Below are 21,360 nucleotides of genomic sequence, written 5' to 3'. Positions count from 1 at the left end.
GCATGTGTGTTCATGTGTGCTTGGAGTTCAGACATTGGATCCCTTGGAGGTGGAGTTACAGGAGGTCGTGCTAGAAACCAAACTCTGGTCCTCCTGGAAGAGCTGCAAGCTCTCTTCACCATGTAGCCACTCCTCCCACCCTCACCGCTGCCTCTTCCAGTAACCATATTGCATTAGAGCCCTCCCCATTCTCCCTGTCATTAGTTAACTGACAGTCTTTTCTTTTGAGTTTTTAGACCTCCCCATCCTCACCCCCAAAACAGTTTTGCCTGCGTGTAGTCCAGATGTCTTCATCAGGGTTTCTATTCCTGCACAAACATGACCAAGAAGCAAGTTGGGGGAGGAAAGGGTTTATTCAGCTTACACTTCCATACTGCTGTTCATCACCAAGGAAGTCAGGACTGGAACTCAAACAGGGCAGGAAGCAGGAGCTGATGCAGAGGCCACGAAGGGATGTTCTTTACTGGCTTGCTTCCCCTGGCTTGCTCAGCCTGCTCTCTTATAGAACCAAGACTACCAGCCCAGAGATGGCACCACCCACAAGGGGCCTTTCCCCCTTGATCACTAATTGAGAAAAATGCCTTGCAGCTGGATCTCATGGAGGCACCCCCCCCCCCAACTGAAGCTCCTTTCTCTGTGATAACTCCAGCTGTGTCAAGTTGACACAAAACCAGCCAGTACACCAGGCTAGCCTCAAGCACCCATGGCACTGAATGCACTTTGGGGGTCTTACCACCCAAGCATTAGTTACCACACTTTAGGTCACAAGGGGCTGAGAATCAAACTCAGGATTTCACCCCTCCCTACTGGGCAGGGGAGCTAGGAGGTCACTGTCTCACACTCCTTTCTTGGTGCCAGTAACAAGGAACGTGCTCCCTCTGTCTGCCCCATGCCTGGAACTCTGGCTTTGTTTGTTTGTTTGTTTGGAGACAGGGTTTCTTTGTGTAGTCCTGGCTATCCTGGAACTCACTTTGTAGACCAGGCTGGCCTCGAACTCAGAAATCCGCCTGCCTCTGCCTCCCGAGTGCTGGATTAAAGGCGTGAGCCACCATGCCCGGCGGGACTCCGGCTTTCTGCTTGTGACTTGCCAGGCACCCAGAGGACCTGCCCTGTGCTGTTGCCTTTTATCTTGAGGCAAGATCTCCCTAAGTTGCCTAGGTAGGGCTTAAACTTTGATCCCCCTGCCTCAACCCCGAGGAACTGAGATTATAAATCTGTGCACTGGGGCCGGGCAGCTTAATACTGGGGACCATGAATCTGCCAGGTGGCTCTAAGAAGCAAGAGTCTGTGCCCAGAGGGGGGAAGGGAGGAAGCTCATGTGGGGGTGGGGGTGGGGGGTCCTCACTCACCACCTCCCTCCCCGGGCTGAATGTAGACAGGAGGGAAAGCCTACTCTCGATTCTGCTCATGCCTCAGCCTTGCCATTCCACCCAAATGCACATTTGCTCTCTGGAGTGGACATTTATGTGACCTGTCTTCTGGATAGTCCTCACAGAAGCCATCTGTACCTAAGACCCCAAGGTCACAACACATGTCCAGCCCTCCCCACCTACAGCCCTCTCTTCCCTAGCTTCTCTCAGTTTTAGCATCTGTCTTCTTGTGGCTCTGAGAGGATACACAGGGTCTACAGGTATTTATTTATTAATGTATTTATTATTTCTTTGAACTAACTTTCCTTTCCATTAAACTTTGGAAACAGATGTTATGCGTGAGGATGTCTGTGTGTCTACACATGAGGATGTCTGTGTGTCTGCTTGTTATACATACCTGGTGCCCATGGAGGTCTGAAGAGGGAGTTGGATCCCTTGAAACTGGAGTTTCAGACGGTTGTGAGCCACCGTGTAGGTGCTGGGAATTGAACCCCTGGTCCTCTGCAAGGGCAATGAAAGCTTAGCTGTTGAGCCATCTCGCTAGCATCCCTGGGTCCCATCTTTTCCTGAGTGCCCTGAACTTGGTATGTCGCTGAGGATGATCCAACTCCTGATCTTCCTTCCCCCATCTCCCCAGCCAACCACCCCAGGTTTATGGTTCTGGGGCTGTAACTCAGGGCTTCCTGAATCCTGAAAAGGCTCCCTTCCAACCGAGCCCCGTTCCCTGTTCCCAGCCTAGCATTGCTATGTCTGTCTGTCAGTGAGGCTGAGACTGCAGAGTCTAAGTCCTACTTTGCATGGATCCTAAACCATTGCATGCCTGACCCTGCCTGGGGCCCCCACTCAGGGACCTTCTGTGACAGTGGCCACTGTTGCTGAGTGCCACGTTCTCAAAGCTGGCATGGCAGGTCTGAGTGTGTGATGTTCATGGACCTGAACGGAGAGGACAGCAGTTGTGTCCTGTCCTTACAAGAGTGGTGGCCAATCTGGCTTCATTGCTCTTCCTTGGAGCTCAGCCAGGTGGAGTGAGGCTCTTCTGCTGTGGCGCTCTGACTTCAGTGGCCCCAGTGTGACACGGGAGCCACTGATCACAGCTCCCTCGGGATTAGTCTCATTGTCTCTCTCACCCTTGTCTATTGAGCTCTGCCAGGTTTTTAGAAAACACTGGTCTCGTTAAATCTGCATATCTACACTTGAGTGGGTTTGGTTTTAGCCCTCTGAGACAGTCTTATGTAGCAGGGGCTGGCCTCAAACTTGCTATGTGGCCAAAGATAACCTTGGACCCCCAATCCTTCTATCTTACTTAGCATCTTGGAATCCAGGGTGAAAGAGAGGCTGAGGCAGGAGGATAGTGAGTTTGAGGCCATCATGGGCTACATGGTGACTTCCAGGACAGCCTGGGCAGTAAAGGGCAAGCAACCCTATCTCAATAAGAACAGTAGTGGAGCAGGTAAGATGTTCAGTGGCTGACGGCATCTGCACACAAGCTTGATTACCTGAGTTTGCTCCCGAGGTCGGACAGAGAGGAGAGAGCCAAGCTGCCCTCTGACGTCCACATGCATGCATGTTTACACACACACACACACACACACACACACACACACACACCAGTCAATAAAACTAAGGCATAATTTAAAAATTTTAGCAAAAATTAAGGACACATCAGGGTCCTTCTAGAAAGAGTGGGGGTGGAGATGGCGGTACCTCATGGCAGCATGTATTGTGAAGGGGCGAGGGTACGGACTGATGGAATTTCTGCAGGTGTTGTCTGTCTCCCCACTTTGCAGGTCGCTGTCCCAAACCTCAGCGAAGCCGTGCAGGACGCGGACCTGCTGGTGTTCGTCATCCCTCACCAGTTCATCCACAAGATCTGCGATGAGATCACGGGCAGGGTGCCCGAGAAGGCCCTGGGGATCACCCTCATCAAGGTAGGTAGGCGCGCAGAGCGGAGGACTAGGCGGGTCCTGGGACCTGGTTCCTCCTGAGTTCATGTCCTCTTTCCTTTATTTGAAGTATATCGGGCATCTTTCTCACCAGCCATGACTAAACACATGACAGGAAGCAACATCAGTGGAGAGAGGTTGATTTTGGCTCACTGTTTGAGGCAAGATGGCCCATTATGGCCAGGGAGACCAGGCAGGCCTGGCTGAGGGCAGCTGCCAGCTCACAGACCACGAGGCCGAGACTGTGGAACGTGGCATCAGCTGGCTTGCCGAGTTTTCATTGTTTCGTTTTGTGCTGTGATGGATGCTGGCGCTCATTACCTTGTGCCTGCCCGGCGAGCACTCAGCACTGAGCGATATCTCTCCCCGGCCTCTTTAATTTCTTATTCAGCCTGGGACTCTGGCCCAGGAGATGGTGCCACCATTTTCAGGACAGCTGTTTCTCTCTTAGTTTATCTCCAACATTCAGGTGGCACCACAGGTGGGAAAGTTGCGGTGTTTTGGGGGATTTTTTGTTTTGGTTTTGGGTGGTTTTTTTTTTTTTGGTTTTTTGAGACAGGGTTTCTCTGTATAGCCCTGGCTGTCCTGGAACTCACTCTGTAAGACCAGGTTGGCCTCCAACTCAGAAATCCGCCTGCCTCTGCCTCCCAAGTGCTGGGATTAAAGGCGTGTGCCACCACGCCCGGTGGTTGCAGTGTTTTTACTCATTTTCATCTCCAGCTGAAAGGTTTCTTCCCTTCAGTTAATTGATTTTCTAGGTACTCTTATAGGTACATGGTTTCTTCATCTAGACTTCCAAAATCAAACCCACAAACTTTACCGCACAGCTAGTGGTGGGGTCTGTCATAATAATGGATTCTGAACTTTTCATTTTGGAAGTCCTTGCGTCAGGGAACAGAGAAGAGTCAACACACATGTGTCCGTGTATGCGAGTTTCTAACCTAGTTATGCAGCGCCGAGCCAAACCGTGTAGATGAACATTGCGGTGCTGTTCATCATCAGCTTTCGAAGATGGGCACACTAGTGTCACGTTATGGTGGGACAGTTACATGTGATAAAATGATCAAGAATCGAGGGGTGGACTGGAGAGGTGGCTCAGTGGTTAAGGGCACTCATTGCTCTTGCCGAGGGCTAAAGTTTTCTTCCTAGCACCCACCAGGAGGTGCCTGTCTTTAATCCCAATTCCAGGGAAACCTGATGCCCACCCCCGCCCAACACACACACCATCTTACCCAAAGCAAGTTGCTTCATTCTGTCCTCTGTGCTTAATAGAAAGTTTCACTCTGTAGCCCAGGCTGACTTCCAACTTTCTATGTGGCCAAGGCTGGCCCTGGACTCCATGCAGTCCTCCTGGATTACAGCCTTCTTGGGAACTGCACACACGTGGTAGACAGTCATGCTCACAGGCAAAACACTTAAAAATGAATAAGAGAAAATTGTGTGAGGCGATGAAGACATTCAGGATGGCTGTTCTGTCAGCTGGGAGGAGGGTAAGGAGAAAAAGAGGAACATGGAGAGAGGCCCCCCCACCCACCCACACACACACACAGCATCTCCACCTCACAGAAGCCACGTACTATTCACTGTCGATAATGGACGTAACTAAACTGGGGCTGTCCTTGGTGCCTGAAGCTGACTTTGGGGTTAGCATATGACAGCAATTGTGACCTCCCCAATATCCCAGAATCTGCTCCTTATCAGTGGGAGCCGCCAGAGCCCTGGCAGGTGCCACGGGTCTGTGTGCTCTCAGGGCCTTCCAGGCCAGAGCTCCCATTCTGCAAAGCAACCTTAACAGTGTTGAGGGGAGAGGTCTCCTCAAACACCATGGCCAGCCAAGTGTCAAGAGATAAGAGGGCAGTCTGGAGTAGGATTCAGTGGTGGTTTATTTTAGGCATATTTAAGCACAGCAGGATTGGATGAAAAAACTTCCTGGTGATAATGAACTCAATCGCATGTGTACAACAAAACATAAGACTTGACGTCAAAACTTTGTAAAACACATGTGACATCGCCCATAAAGATGGATTCTATAGATTGATTGAGAAAAGCAAGCTCCTGGTAAGGGTGTGGTAGAGGACCTGGGGTCAAAGGTCACCAGGCTACTAACCACATCTCTTCCCAGCCATCTCAATGGAAAATAGGTTATGTGTCTCTCCCTTTGAGATATCCCTGTGCGTTTAATATTCCTGGTACCCTAGTGCTTATCAGCGAACACAGACACTTCTGTGCCCACCCCTCCAACACACACACCATCTTACCCAAAGCAAGTTGCTTCATTCTGTCCTCTGTGCTTGATAGAAAGTTTCACTCTGTAGCCCAGGCTGACTTCCAACTTTCTATGTGGCCAAGGCTGGTCCTGGACTCCATGCAGTCCTCCTGGATTACAGGTACGGTGGAATCACAGGCGTGAGTCCCCACGTCCAACTATGATTACTTACAGAACAACTGCCTTTTACCTAATTGATTTGCAAGCCTCCCCTGACTCATCTGAACCCCTCTAGGGCATAGATGAGGGCCCCGACGGGCTGAAGCTAATCTCCGACATCATCCGAGAGAAGATGGGGATCGACATCAGTGTGCTGATGGGGGCCAACATCGCCAGTGAGGTCGCTGCGGAGAAGTTCTGCGAGACCACCATTGGTGAGCCTGCAGAGGGAGGGCCCCGGCCGTGCTGGGTGCTTAGGGAGAGCTGTTCCTGTCCCCACTTGGTTCTTCCCAGCTCTGGCTGGGGGCTCAGGGCCTCATATGCTGCACATGGCCTGCCTATAAATAAACTCAGGCCTGTAATCCTCCATGGGGCGCTGGGGAGATGGTTCAATAGATAAAGTGTCTGCTGCGTGAGGACATGAGTCCAGATCCCTAGAAAAAGCTGCCACAGCACTGGTTGCCTGTAATCCCAGAGCTGGGAGGTGGGAACTGGAGGATGCCAGCGGTTTGCTGGACAACTAGCCTCACCAGTCAGTGAGCTGCAGGTTCCATGAGAGACCCTGCTTCTGAAAACCACTGGAGGTGCAGGAGAGATGGCTCAGCACTTGTTCTTGTAGAAGAGCTTGGTTTAACTCTCAGCATCTATATGGAGGCTCAGAAATGCCTGTAACTTCGGTTCGAGGGGATCCAATGCCCTTTCCTGGCCTCCATGGGCACTAGGTATATACACATTTATAAATAAATAAAACATGTAAAAATAACAATATGGATATGAGTTACTGAGGAAGACACTTACTATTGACTTCTGGCCTCCGTGCCTTCAGAGACATCTGTATGTACATGGAGGGGCTATATACACTTAATGCAGCTGCCCCTAGAAGCCAGAGATGTAGGACACTTCTGGAGCTGGATTTAGTGGCAGGTTTAACATGGCTGACATGGCTCCTGGGAATTGAACTCAGTCCTCAAGTAAGTTCACTGAGCTACACCCCCACCTCCTGGTCTCTGGGTTGGTGACATTAAGGAACAGCTGCGGTTTTAACTGTAAAGTCGTAAGTCTCTGTCCCGAGTCCAGAATTCTCTGGAGGAGAAAATCAGGATAATTTAGAGCACCAGATGGCAATGCTGTCGTCAAGAATCTGCTGCCCCCTTGTGGTGAACACTCCTTTCGTGCTCCTGATTTGACAAAGCCAGTGATAGATAAGTCGTAGTGCTCTCTTAAGCGAAAATGATCCCATATTCATTCACAGAAGTCCTGCAAGGTCCACACACCTAGACAGCTAACATTGTTCCTGACGTTATGTGATCTGAAAAATCATATGGAGTGGGGATGGGTTGGCATCGATGACCACCTCCACACGCACAAGTGAGCACCTTGCACAGATAAGACACGCACATTCACACACTCTTCATGTGAACACACACAAGCACAACTAGCAAATGTCAGCTGACTTTGTAATTATGGGGCCCTAGCCCTGTCCCCACCAAGACTGTTTTCTTTCAGATCCTTCCTTACTTAACTTTGCAGCCAGCCTGAGAGGGCCGAGTGTTTTTTTCCTCAGGGGGAGCTGGAGGAGGTTAAATCAAAGATCTACAAACTTGGCTGCTATCCGAGTCACCTGGGGAGCCTCACAAACGAGCCACGCTGCTCCACTCCAGAGCTGTGATTTAATAGGTCTGAGCTGTGGCCTGGTTTCGAGTGTTTTTAAAGCTCCCGGGTGGTAGTGTGTGCGGGCAGTCATGGGAGCAGCTGGCCTCCCACCTGGAGGCAGGCAGAGCCTGGGGCCAGAGTCCCTTCTGGTGTCCTGAGAGTTGCTGCTGGCTTGAGGGCAGCATTTACCTAGAAAGCCTTAAAGTCCTGAGTTTAGAACCCAGGAAGGGTTCACCTAACCCACCTGCACCCCACCAGCCACAGATTTCATGGCAGGCATAATGGTTAAGGTTTTGCTTTGGTTTGTTTTTACTTTGTTGCTATTGTTGTGTTTGGTATTTCTTCCTCTTTTTCTTTTCTTTCTTTTTCTTTTTCTTTTCCTTTTTTGGTTTTTCAAGTCAGGGTTTCTCTGTGTAGCCTTGGCTGCCCTGGCTGTCTCTATAGGTCAGGCTGGCCTCAAACTCAGAAATCCACCTGCCTCTGCCTCCCAAGTGCTGGGATTAAAGGTGTGTGCCACCACCACTGCCTGGCATGTTTGGTATTTCTGAGAGCAGTTTCCTAGTGTAGCCCAGGATAACCTCATGGTGGCTTTTGTATCAGCTCCACAGATACTGTGGTCTCATGCAACATATCCATCATCAGGACTGATTCTTTGTGGTCTGGCTTATTTCAGTTTTTTGAGACAGGGTCTCACTATACAGATCAGGCTGGCCTCCATTTCATAGAGGTCCACCTGCCTCTGCCTCCAGATTGCTGGGATTAAAGGCGTGTCATCCTATCAGGCTGCTTCTACTGTTAAATCAAAGACGTCCAAAACACACAAAAAAGAATAAAAGGAGCTGAGTGCATGAAAGCCAAGGGGCATCCAATCCAGCAAGCTGCAGAGGGAGGGGGACCACACACATCTTCTTGACGGAATGCCCATCCTCCAACATTTGTGGACGGCACACTCTAAAACACATGGATCTTACATTCCATTTCGAGAAAACCTTTTCATTTTTGATAAATTTTAAATGCAGGGCTTAATTTTTTTTCAAAATCAGCTAATTAGTATTGTGAAGAGTTAGTGTTCGCAGCAAGCACACATGTTGAGGTCAGAACAACTCTCTGAAGAGCTGGTTTTCTTCCACCGTTCCATGGGCTCCATTTCTGTTATCTGAACTAAGGTTCACCCTTAAAAGAAATCACACCTTAAAAAGATTCCACAAGGCGATCGAACTCAGTGGAGACTTGGTGTTACAGATCCAATCATCTTGGTCTATCTTTAGCCCCCTTTCCAGCCGAGTGCTAGCCACCTGTGTGTCTGCTCTAACATCCTGGTAAAACCTTTTGAAATGTATCAACTTAACAGACACTGGTGTCTACCAACCCAAAAGCTAAGGACATCTCCAGGTGGCATTGGGAACCTGTAACAGAGCTTTCCCCACTGTTGTAAACCCTCTTGATGTTCCCAGCAGTGTATTGAAAAGAGCTTGGACTCTTGGCTATAACAGGCTGACGAGCCTATTGCCATGGTGGAGCATGGTATCTGGGGCAGCCTGAATCTGTGTTCCAGGTCATAGTCACTCACCGAAACTGTCATTCACTTAGACGTGAGAGCTGAGGTTGTGTGTCCATAGCTATGTGCCTTCTATCCCTGTGTGTGTGTGTGTGTGTGTGTGTGAAGCTCCCATGCTCTTCCGAAGGTCCTGAGTTAAAATCCCAGCAACCACATGGTGGCTCACAACCATCTATAATGAGATCTGACGCCCTCTTCTAGTGTGTCTGAAGACAGCTACAGTGTACTTACATATAATAATAAGTAAATCTAAAAAAAAAGAAAAAGTTATGCTCTAGACCTCTACCAGGTATAGAAGTGGGCACAGGGACATCACTAATCAATCGTCTGCTCTCCTACAGGCAGCAAAGTGATGCAGAACGGCCTTCTCTTCAAAGAGCTGCTGCAGACGCCCAACTTCAGAATCACTGTGGTAGACGATGCAGACACCGTGGAGCTTTGCGGTGCTCTTAAGGTATCCCACCCAGGGAAGGAGGTACTTAGGCTAGTGTTAGCTGTCTGACGTGGAGGTACTGAGGCTAGACCAGTGTCAGTAGTCTAACATGGGAGAGTTAACTGTTTTGACTGGCTGGTGTGTTGGTTCAGGTGTGTGTGTGTGTGTGTGCGCGCGTCAGAGACCCATCTCCAGTGTGTTCCTTGACTTCCACTTTGTTTGAGACAGGGTTTCTTTGCCGCTCACCCTCAGGTACACCAGGCTAGCCCATAGCCTTCTGTGATTCTTTTTCATCACCCCTCTCCTGCCGTGTCCAATCTGACCTGGGTTCTGGGTTTAATTCAGTCTTGCGTGACAGGTGCTTTCCCCCTGGGCCATCTCTGCAGCTGAGCTATACGCACTTGACATAGGCACCCGTGAAAAAGAGCAAGCCTTGCTCTTGGGTGCCTCGTTGCCCCTTCCGAGGCGGGGCCTCTGTCTCTTTTATTTATAAATATCAGTGAGCTGTGATCTTTTAAAATTGTGTTTAGATGCTTTTTATCTGTGTGCATGCTTTGCTTGCCATGTACATATGTGTGTCACATGCATGCCTGCTCCCCAGAGAGGTCAAAGATCACATCAGTCCTCCTTGAACAGGAGTTATGGGTGGTTGTGAATTGTTGAGTTGGAGAATCTAATGCTTTGATTCATTCAGGAATCTGCATGTCCAAACACTAAAGGTCCTTGTCCCCAGTTAGTTTCTGATCAATAAAGATGCCAGTGGCCAATGACTGGGCAAAGGCAGATGGGGTGGGACCCCAGGATTTGCTTGGGCTAGGACATTGGGTGGGGGTGTTGAGGAGAATCACCATGAAATGATGGGAGCTACAGGAGATAAAGCCAAGGAGCCACGTATGAATTCTGGGTAATTCTTACCCACAGGCCACTTCCCCAGTTGGGCCTGGGATAGCAGGAGAAGGTTTAGGAGTACCTAACCTTTGAGGTAGCTAAGGCATTTTAAAATTAGCTGGCATGTGTGCATCTTTCATAATCCAGATAGCTCCTGGGTGGGTGTGGGGGCCAAAGCGATGCAACCCAAACTCACTGCTATAGACGTGTGGGTGCTGGGAACTGAACCCAGGTCCTGTGCTAGAGCAGCTGCTGCTTAGGACTTAGAACTTTGGCCCCAAATTGTAGTTTATTTGATAAATTTTCAGATTTTGTTTCTTATTCATGTGTGTCAGTCTGAGTATGGGCACATGGGTGTGAATGCTCACGGAAGCCAGGAGGCAGCTCTGGATTCCCCATAGGTTTCAGGTGGTTGTGAGTCACCTGACCCGGGTGCCAGGAATTGAACTCAAGTCCTCTGGAAGAGCAGCAAGTGTTCTTAACCACTGAGCCATCTCTTCAACCCCCATTTATTTGATTTTTATTTATGTGTATGTGTGTGTTCCTGCACGTTCATCTGTGTACCATATGCATACAGTGCCCCAGGAGGCCAGAGGAGGACGTTGCATGCCTAGAAACCAGAGTACGGAAGGTTGTGAGCTGCTTCATGTAGGCTGGGAATGGACTCTGGGTCCTCTGCAAAAGCAGCCGTGCTCCTCACCCTGGGCTTGTCCCTCTTGCTCCGACATCTTGTTCTGGGCAATGAGGACCTGGCAGCCCTTGTGATGGCTTCTCCGTTCTCCTTCCTCACCCAGGTGTTATCTTGAGTGGGAATCTGTTTCCTCTCCTCACTCTGCAGGTTTCTTGTTCCTTCTCAGGTGGAACAGTTGTCTCCTGCTGATGAGGTTTCTGCAAAGAACAGTTTATCTTTGTTCTCTAGAGTGAAAACAAGCAGTTTTGATTGGCCAGTGACCAGGGATTGTCAGGAGACCAATCACAACATATTTAATGACCATCTGTCAATCTGCCTCTAGCCCCAACTGCAGAAGGCAGCCTGCATCTACGAAGGAGAACTTTGTGCTGTCAGTGGGTAGGTCTGCGGATTCGGTGAGGAGAGAAGCAAGGAAACAGGAATGGAGAAAAGCTGATCCAGGCTACTTAGCGTTCCTTCCACACGGGCAGTTGGTTTGTGAGTGTTGGTTGGTTGTTGGTTGGTTGGTTGAGATCAGATGGACATCAGGTAGCCAAGTCTAGGGTCCAACTTAGTATGGAGCCCTAGCTTTTTTTTTTTTTTTTTTTTTTTTTTTTTTTTTTTATTCTCGAGACAGGGATCTCTGTAGCCCTGGCTGTCCTGGAACTTACTTTGTAGAACAGGCTGGCCTGGAACTCAGCCTCCCGAGTGCTGGGATTAAAGGCGTGTGCCACCACGCCCGACCACTTTTTCCCTATCTTAAGTGTTCACTCCACGCCTATCACTGACTGTCTGTCTGTCTGTCTGTCTGTCGGAATGGACTCCTGTTGCCGGAGTTGGGATTTGGTTCTTTTCCTGATGGTCAGTCTGATGTTGCTGCACTTGCTCAGTGGCCCCATTCTGGCAAGAGTGGTCTGTGGGGGTCTCATGTAGAAGCGTTGCCCAAAGCAGTGGCCTCTCACTGTCTTAATTAAGAATGGGTCAAGGGAAACGTTTCTGTATTTGCCACCTCTCTCCTGAGGGAGGAAGCTAAGGAAGGGGGCTACAACAGCTACTTCCATGCTCTCTCGCCCCAGGAGTCAGGACTGGTTGACCCTACCTATTTGAGAGTGCAAAATGGATGCCTCTGGGCAAAGCCACCTCCCAAGTCTGGTGCCCTCAATTCAGTCTTTGTGGTCCATGTGGCGGGAGAAGTCATAGTTTCCCTCCGATCTCCACACAGGTCCTGTAGCGTGCACGCACACTAAATATATACCCACTACATAAAGAAATGTCCTTCAGGTCTTGTTGTTTGTATTTTTTGAGGCAAGGTTTCTCGGTATAGCCCTGGCTGTCTCAGAACACCACATGTAGCCCAGGCTGGCCTCACAGAGATCTGTCTCCAGAGTACTGGGATTAAAGTTGTATGCCACCACACCTGGCTTTGTTAAAGGTAATTTCTTTAGGAAGGAGGAGGGGGTGGCAGTGATGTCGCACTGCGCAGGTGCAGGCAGAGGCAGGAGGAGCAGAAGTTCAAGGTCATCCTGGCTACGCTGGGAGTCAGAAGGCAGTCTCCCTTCAGTGTCCATGCCCTGTTTAATCCAAAACTGCTTCTGGAGTTGGAGCAGCCGGGAAGGGACAGCTGACATCTGATTGCCTGTTTCCAGTGAGATTGCTGAGGAAGCACCGACAGGAAGCGGAGCACCCACCCCTCTTCCTCAGGAAGTCTACATCTTCCAGTCAGAATTAAAAACTGGCTTTTAGATTTAACCCTGAGGTCACAAAATACAAAGCACATTTAAAAACTTAGAACCAGCTAAAGACTTGGGCTGCCAGGCGGCAAGTATCTCTGCATCTCTGTGCAGGGGAGGTGGGGGGGGGGCTTTTCCAGCTCTGTGCTGACAGGGCCTTTTCCACAGTCAACAAGGCCCTGGCTTTGGTGTTACTTTGGGGTGAGATTTTTATGGCTTTTAATAGTTGTCTATTAAAGTAATAATGACCACTCAACAGCAGGGGACCTTGTGAATGCCTAATTGCTTGGCATTGGCCACAAGCTGCACAAAGCTGTTTTTAAGTGACTGGATATTGTGGGTTGCTGGTGGGGAGATGGTGTGAAATCCCACTCAGAACGTGAGGTGCTGGGTGAGGGGATTCTCAGTGGATGGTTCCAGAAAGCTGTTGGGAACTGATGTGCTCCTGGCTAGGCACCTGAGGTTTGGTTTGTGCCTGCTGTGGGACAGAAGGTGTGAGAGAGTGAGGCAGGTGAAGGCAGAGAGGGTACCAAGGGCCCTGGTGGCCCCTTGTTATCCATTCCTGAGGGTTATCCCTCATTCCTTGAGCCTGAATCAGGACTGGAGATTTCAAAGACTGAGACGTGGGGACTTTTTACTGTTGAGTCAGGCCATGGTATCCCATCCACAAATAAGAGATAATCCAGAGTAAGTGACCTGGGTATCCTTTCTCTGTCCCCACCGCTGTCTCAGTCCCGGGTGGGTGCCCCTCCTGGTGTTCACCCTTCCCCTTTGGCAGAAGGACCAAGGCTCGGACTCCATCAGTGTGACCCAGCCCTTCCCCAGATTTCTAGTTTTGTGAAAGTAGACGATTTGAGCCCTGACCACCTGGCTCGAGGCACCATTGAAGACATTGCCCCTCTGGGCCCTGGGGAACCTGGGGAAGGGTTTAACACACCTGTCTTCCCCAAACCATGGCATTTCTAGCTGTGGCTAGTTTACAGCAGATTTGCCTGAGCAGAGGGATAATAACTTTTGTGGCTGAGCAGACCACTCGGCTACTGTTCAAACATGCTCTACCTGGCTCGCTGTTTTTATTTATGTTTTGAGCTGGGTAGGTGCCCAGGGTCCTATTAGAAGAGAGTTAGCCTGCCCAAGGCGCTGGTGGGGAAGTTAGTAACCCGGAAGCTTTGACGTAGTCCAGACTAGGCAGAAGAAACATGAGTGGGGTTTGAGGTTCCCAGGCTTGGGGTCCTAAGAGAGCCACAAGGAGGGAGCAGCCATGGGGTCAGTGAGTCATAAAAACATGGCATGAAAGATTTGCTCAGATGAAACATGGTAAATTCTAAAATAGGGTTATTGGTAGGGAAATAGATTTCTCATATCAAAGAGGGTAGATAGCTACCCAGCTCTAGTGTTGAATAAGGCTTTTATAAAAATAAAATTTGTATGATTTTTTTTGGGGGGGTCTGGGAACTGAAGAGATAAAAGGAGTGGTAGAAACCTTGGATTGAGATTAAATGTTTTCTACACTCCTTGTCTTTGGTGAGCCCGCTTCAGGTAGCATCATCAAGAGGTAGCAAGGTAACCCCCAGAAGAATCACATGGCCTGTTGGACCTCCAGAGAGAAGGGAACTGTCATTTGTACACATTTTATTGTCCCTGTTATAACTGGCAAGCTCACAAGGACTAGATAGAAAGTGCCTGTGGCCCACAAAGACTCTGAGTCATTTAGTCTGTCGTCTGCCATCGGTAGATGGTATGGACTGGGTCCCATAGAACGTGACTGACAAACACAGGTTGGTATCCTCTATCTCAGCTTATCTATGGAAAAGGAGTACTGTATCTTTTTTGCTGGTGCCTAGGAGAGTGGTCGCAATACAATTCACAGAGCAGGTGTCCCATGGATATTCATGTGGAGATATTTCAGTGACACAAATGGCTGAGACTAATTGCATGTATGCTTACCTAGTGACCCTGCAGGCCAGATCCTGGGTCATGCCCAAGAAAACTGCCCACATGTGCTCATGACAGACACCAACCAGAGGCTCATAGTGATCTAGCTACTGTAGTATTCCATTTACCCACCTTCCCGTCACTTTGCACCGGGGTGAATCTCAGCTTGGGGGCTTTTAAAGTAACATGAGTTCTGAAGTTCAGACTCAGATCTTTCTGTTTGTTTGCAAAGCAAGTATGGTGGGCTAGTGGTGCCTGTAGGGTGGAGTAGGGGTGGCATAGGGTGGTACTGGTACTTGTTTGGGGTAGGGTATGTAGCTCTGACAGAAGCGGAACTTACTGTGTAGACCAAGCTGGCCTTGGAGTTGCAACTATCCATCTGTCTCTGCCCCCCTAATTCTGGAATTAAAGACATGGGACACCAAGCCCAGCCTAGCACTCAGTTTTGATTTAGGAAGGAAGGAAGGAAGGAAGAAAGAAAAAACCCTGAAAAGGTAAAACTAGTTTGTCCAGAGAGAATGCACCCAGGGGCTGCTGTCAGCTGGCCTGGCTCTCACTCAGGCTGATGCTCTGTACACTTGTGCCCACCTCCCACGTTGCTCCCAATCCTGGCCCATTCAGGGCTTCGTGTGCTCAGTGCCAGCTCTGCTTTTTGGTCTCCACAGAACATTGTTGCTGTGGGAGCTGGCTTCTGCGACGGCCTCCGCTGTGGGGACAACACCAAGGCGGCCGTCATACGCCTGGGCCTCATGGAAATGATCGCTTTCGCCAAGATCTTCTGTAAGGGCCAGGTGTCCACGGCCACCTTCTTGGAGAGCTGCGGGGTGGCTGACCTCATCACCACCTGCTACGGAGGGCGGAACCGCAGGGTGGCAGAGGCCTTCGCCAGGACTGGGAAGGTACCCTGAACCCCAACCCTCTCGACTTGATACTCAGACCCCAGACTGGGAGAAATGAGGCCTGTCCCCAAAGAGATTTCCTATAATATTGACACCCCTCCCCTGTTCTGTTTGCCCTGGCTGTGCTCACCTGAGTGTCCTAGCCCTTAAATGCTCTCATCTTTTTCTTTCTTTTCATAAGTTAGCATACAAAGTAACAGGCTTGCAATAGCCTTTTCATAATTTAGGTTAATCCTCGCACCCTCCTCCACCCCCCAGCTTCCCTCTCCCCACCCCATCTGATTGCTCCCTTCTACTGCTGGAACTCCACCTTCCGTCTTCGTATCACAGGCCTTCTCCCTCTTTTGCTCCTTCTCAGGGCCCCTTTCAGGTCTCTGGTCATTGGCCTCTTTCCACACCACTCTAGCATAAATACACAGATATGAAAACGGGGCACTAGGAGGCCCAGCCACCCAACTCAAGGACCACCGTGTTGGATTAGGTCACCAGCACTCCATAAAGAGCTGGGTGCAGCCATATGAACCTGTAGTGTCCGTGCTGGGGAGGCAGAGACTGGAGGATGCCCCTGTCAGCGACCTGGAGGATTCCTGGTCAGCGAGCCCAGCTGAGTTGGTGAGCTTTGGGTTCAGGAAGGAAGCTGTCTAAGAAGATACGTGACATCAACCCCTGACCTCTCCATGCATGCATACACATGGGCATGGACACACACACACAAACACACATACACACACGCACACACGCACACAGGCACACACACCTGCACGAGCGCGCACACACACAGGAGGTAAGAGCCTCACATGAGAGATCATGCACTCTTTGTCTTTCTGAGCCCTGGTGACTCCATTTAACGTGACACTTTCCAGTCCTGTTTGCCTGTAAATGTCACTCACAGTTTCATGTTTTCCTTATCCTTTTCTTTGGCTGGAGACGGGACATCTCCGCTCTCCTCACCTCTCTCAGAAGGAACAACTCTCACGCGGAGGCTTTCTGTGTCCTTTGCTTCTCAGACCATCGAAGAGCTGGAGAAGGAGCTGCTGAACGGGCAGAAGCTGCAGGGACCTCAGACCTCTGCGGAGGTGTACCGCATCCTCAGGCAGAAGGGGCTGCTGGACAAGTGAGTCCCCGTTGCCTGGGCTGCTGGTCCTTGGACAGTCGCAGCGGGCGGATGAGGGGATGAGGCCAGGGTACTTGGGATATGACAGGAAGGAACTGTTTAGATTTCTATGTGATATGAACATCTCTGGTGGGAAATATCTATTTATTACAGACAACTGATTTTAATTCGTTAAAAAGAGTGATTCCATAGATTAAGCATGCTACAGAATATGGAATTTTAGTCGAGCATGCCCAACTTTTTCATGTTGTGACATGACCTTGTCTACAAGGTTTACCCTTGAACCTTGCAGCTCAGTAACAACAAAAAAAATGCAAAAAAAAAAAAAAAAGCCTCAATGTCTTAAATCAACTTATAATTTCTTGTGTTGGGCTATATTCATAGCATGGAAGGTGCTGTAGATACACCTGCTAGGTTCTGGTTTGTTCTACCTTTGTGGTTGGTTTGCTTTTAAAAAAGGGCCTCACAACATAACCCTGGTTGGCCTGGCAGGCACTATATAGACGAGGGTGGCCTTGAACTCACAGAAATCTGACTGCTTCTGCCTCCCAACTGTTAGAATGTAAAGTGTGTGCCACCACACCCGGGTACTTTTGGTTTTTATGAAGAGATGTAAGTATGAGCTGGGTGTGGTGGTTCATGCCTGAAATTCCAGCATTGGGGAAACTCTGTCAGGTGGACTGCTACAAGTTTGAAGCTAGGTTAGTCTACAAAAAGAGTTCAAAGTCAGCCTTAGCTATATAGTAAGACCATGTATTTTTAAAAGGCAAGGAGGGTGACCTGTGCATGGCAGCACTTGTCTGACACCTTAGCACTCATCTTAGCACTTAGCTGGGAGGATCAGGAGTCCACTGCCAGAATTAGAAGCTAGCATAGGAAGTGCACCCCAGTGCAGCCCTGAGCCTCTCGCAGTATGACCGATCTTAAGCACAGAAACCAGACTTTGAAGGATTGGGTCTTTGTTCTTGTTTTAGCAGGTTAGGCTGTATACATCCTGGGTTATAAGGCCTGAATGATACTTCAGTCATGGCACTGGTTGTGCTACTGTCTGTGGGCCTGTTACAACACACACACACACACACACACACACACACACACACTCTCACACACTCCAAGAGGCACAGAGCACAACCTAACATGTCCTTCCTACCCCTCTAGGTTTCCCCTCTTCACTGCAGTGTATCAGATCTGCTATGAAGGCAGGCCTGTCACGCAGATGCTGTCCTGCCTGCAGAGCCACCCAGAGCACATCTGAAGGAGTCAGGCAGCCATCAGGAACAGCTCTGCTGTGCCCACTGGAGGAATCCGGGGCTTGGCAGTGGGATCCTGCTGAACTGTACTTCGAATACATCCAAATTGTTACAGCTTTGTCTCTGTGCCAGGAGAAGCACTCCTCCACTGGCTAAGATGTGTCGGGTAACAACTACAGACACACACGCACATGAGTGAATGTGTGTGAGAGTGTTTGTGTGTGTGTATGTGTGTGTGTGTATATATACAAGTGTGCACCTTTCTCATTCTGTGAGTGTTTCTCTGAACCCAAATCAGGTGTCTATTGATCACATTTTAAATTTCCCCTCCAGGGCAGCTTGTGAAGTTAGAACTAACTCAGCTAAATGTTATGGCTGTGACTCATTTATATGCAAGGGAAGGGAGGAACTGGGTTTTTTTCCCTCTGAAACAGCTATCCAGCATTAAAAACGTCTGCATATATGTGTGTTTGAAGACCACCACACTTTTAAACAGCATCTCAGAGCCAGCAGCATGAACTCCTGGGTTGTGGATTGACGGCTAAACAATCAGGTGTTTTAATTAGATACTCCACAGACAGGTGTCTTCTTGATACAGAGACCACATTCCTTGCCTCTTTCCTCTTCATTTGCTGCTAGAATGGGCTTTCATACAGACCCAGCAAGGCAGAGGAGGAACATCCTTGCAGTGGCTGGGGACACTTCATTATGCTCATTGCTAGGTGGACTTTTTTTTTGCAGCTGTGTCTCTTCAGGCTTGTGGAAGGAACCCTCAAGGGGGCCACTGTCACTTCTCATGTAAGAAGCCATAGCTGTACCTGGTCACCTGGGGACATGGGGACATTCCTCCATCCCTCCAGGATGGGACCTGCGAGGATGTCCCTGGGCCTCTCTGACCTGCTGTTTGTAGGAATGATGTGCCTTTCCTGAGGGCCAGGAGGGCTACTTGCCTTGGAGATTTGTGTGGCAAAGAGTGGGAAAGTCACCACCCACGTGGTGTCCCCAGTCAGCAGGGGCATTTCACTCAGCAGGATCCCACTGCCAAGCCCCAGATACCTGGTGTTCCTCCAGGAATCCAGTGTTTCCACATGCCTTCTATGCATTTCGGATGCTCACTACAGCAGAGAGCCACTGCACTAGAGAATTTACAGCCTTTGCTGAACAATGCTCTATAAGAGACAAGTGTCCTGGAGTCTCCTGGCTAAGCCAGGTGGACCCTGGAATGGCCAAGTAAGTTTGGCCATCCCAGCTGCCTGACTTTTCACACTTTCCTAGAGTGGGGAGGGATCCTGGATGCTAGGAACCCATAAAGCTAATACGTCCCAAACACATTAGACTATGAGAGTCTTGTTTTTCTTAACTAGAATATTAATTAAAATTTCTAGAGAATACTCCTATAGAGTGAGGTGACCCTCACTCTCCACAGGAATTCAGGATGACTAACTTCCTGTGAGAGTTCTATGTAGCCTGGGCTGGCCTTGAATTTGTCACCTTCTTGCCTCTGTCTCCTGAGTGGCCTGGGCTTTGCAGTTCTGGCCTAACCCCTGAGAAAGCTTTCAGGATGCAGGGTCAGGCACAGACAAGGGGATGTCGACCTCAGTGAAACGCACACTATATGGAGTGAGTGCTTTGGATGCTAGAATTAGAACACAAATGATTTTATCTTTATTTAAAAACCAGGCGTCCCACGGGGGTGGAAAGAGCACACGGAGGTCATTGTCCTGTGCTTTAGCCTATGAGAGTTTCCACTTCCCCTCCCTCCTCCTGGGTTTGGTTGCCCCCACCCTACTCTACATCCCTTCTATAACTGAAAATGATTGTAAAATAAATTTTTATGAGAATTTTAAAAACTGTCCAAGAAGACTTTTTGGAGCATTATAAAGTCCCACACCTAAAACGCACAGCAGGCTGAATATTTCAGTTTTCTTAATGATGTCAATCAATTTTTTCTTGCCTCCTAAGTCTTTTAAAAAACGAAACTCTGTACATATGTAACAAAGAGTTACTTTTTAAGATATCCAAAGGGCTGAGAGCTACCGTGGTGTCTACAAAGTAGCACAATGCAGAGTTGTTGACGTGTTTTGCATCCTCGTGTACATTCACCCTCTCTCTGGCCTTGTACTTCCGCTTCTTCCTTCCCTAATGAATGACCTTACTTACTGACTGACATCCCCCTGAAGTCAGCTGATGTGCTTATAACCCACCCAGGAGGGAAACAGGTAAATTTCTTGTTTGTGCTCTGAAGGCCAGAGGCATTGCTGTATGCGTTACCTGTTTTTGTAACCTTGTAACCACCTGCTGATTGGTGTTTCTTGGCGATAGGCTCAGAGACACCTAGATTAGAAACTTCACCTGTGAATGTAAAACTAAGCTCTTGCCTTGCTACTCTCCTCTCCACCGCAGTTTTGGACAAATCTTTGGAAACCCACCCCTGGGGCAGAGCCTGCCTTCTGGTGTTTTCATAGCTGGCCTAAGAAGGGTGCTGTGGTGAGATCGCAGTGTCTAAACAGAATTGTTTCTCTGCCACTTCTGACTGGCTGGCCTCCTACTTCCATATGTACTGTATTTGTTTACGGACTGTAGGTGGGTGTATAGTGTAAAGGCTTGGTTTAATAAACACAACCTCTCAGACCTGTTCCATGGAGCCTATTTTTCCTTTCTTGTTTTTATAAATTATTATTGGGGTGTGCTGTACAAAATTGTGTCTCTGTTCTTACCTACCCAAGGCATTCTTTGATTGGCTTTAATAAAAAATCAGATGGCCGATTAGCTGGGCATGAAGTGGAAGGTGGGACTTCCTGGGAGGGAGAAAGGAACTCTGGAAAGAAAGAAGGAGGCACGAGGGGAGACAAATATGATTTTGGTACTAGAAAGTAGCCACATGGCTGGATAGGGCTAGGTGGCTGGGTTAACTTAGATGAGCTAGTTGAGAGTCTGCCCAGCTAAGGCCTAAAGCTTTGAAATATTAAAAGTCTCTATGGTTATTTGGGGAAAATTGGATAAGGAATAATTGCCATTGTATTCATTTCCAGCATTAATTAATAAATACAGAATTTTAATATTTATATTATAACTTGATTGTTGTATTTTATAGGTATGGATGTATTTGGCCTGCATGTATGTATGTATGTATGCACACTATGAGTGTGCCTGGTGCCCACAGAGGTTAGAAGAGGGCACTGGGTCCCCTGGAACTGGAGTTACAGGTGGTTTCAAACCTAGGTCCTCTGGAAGAACAGCAGCCAGTGCTCTTAACTGCTGGGCCATCCCTCTAACCTCGGGTTTTCTGAGTCAGGGTTTCATGCAGCTCAGGCTAGTCTCAAGCTTACTCCTTAGCTGCTGCAGGTAGCTTCCAGCTCCTGGTCCTCCAGTCTCTACCTCCCAGGCAGTCAGAATCAGCCTGCACCTCCATGCCTGGTCCTTCTGTTTTCTACCTCCCAGGCAGTTAGGATTACAGGCCTGCACTCCATGCCTGCTTCCCTATTTCTTTCT

At 49.0% G+C, this 21,360-nt stretch overlaps 1 protein-coding gene across 1 annotated transcript in view; it reads left to right on the top strand.

Moving 5' to 3' along the window:
- Positions 1-20,940, top strand: part of Gpd1l (glycerol-3-phosphate dehydrogenase 1-like) — a 34,649-nt gene extending 13,709 nt beyond the window's left edge. The window contains exons 3-8 of the mRNA NM_175380.5: positions 3,158-3,298; positions 5,815-5,953; positions 9,291-9,403; positions 15,271-15,504; positions 16,512-16,618; positions 17,777-20,940. Coding sequence (NP_780589.3) covers positions 3,158-3,298; positions 5,815-5,953; positions 9,291-9,403; positions 15,271-15,504; positions 16,512-16,618; positions 17,777-17,873 — 831 coding nt within the window. The 3' untranslated portion in view covers positions 17,874-20,940. The remainder of the gene's footprint in view (positions 1-3,157; positions 3,299-5,814; positions 5,954-9,290; positions 9,404-15,270; positions 15,505-16,511; positions 16,619-17,776) is intronic.
- Positions 20,941-21,360: the final 420 nt, after the last annotated feature.

The sequence above is a fragment of the Mus musculus genome, chromosome 9 (assembly GCF_000001635.26).
Source record: "Mus musculus strain C57BL/6J chromosome 9, GRCm38.p6 C57BL/6J".
NCBI lineage: Eukaryota > Metazoa > Chordata > Mammalia > Rodentia > Muridae > Mus > Mus musculus.
Note: the sequence above shows the minus strand (reverse complement) of the source record. Positions and strands in the feature narration are given on the sequence as shown.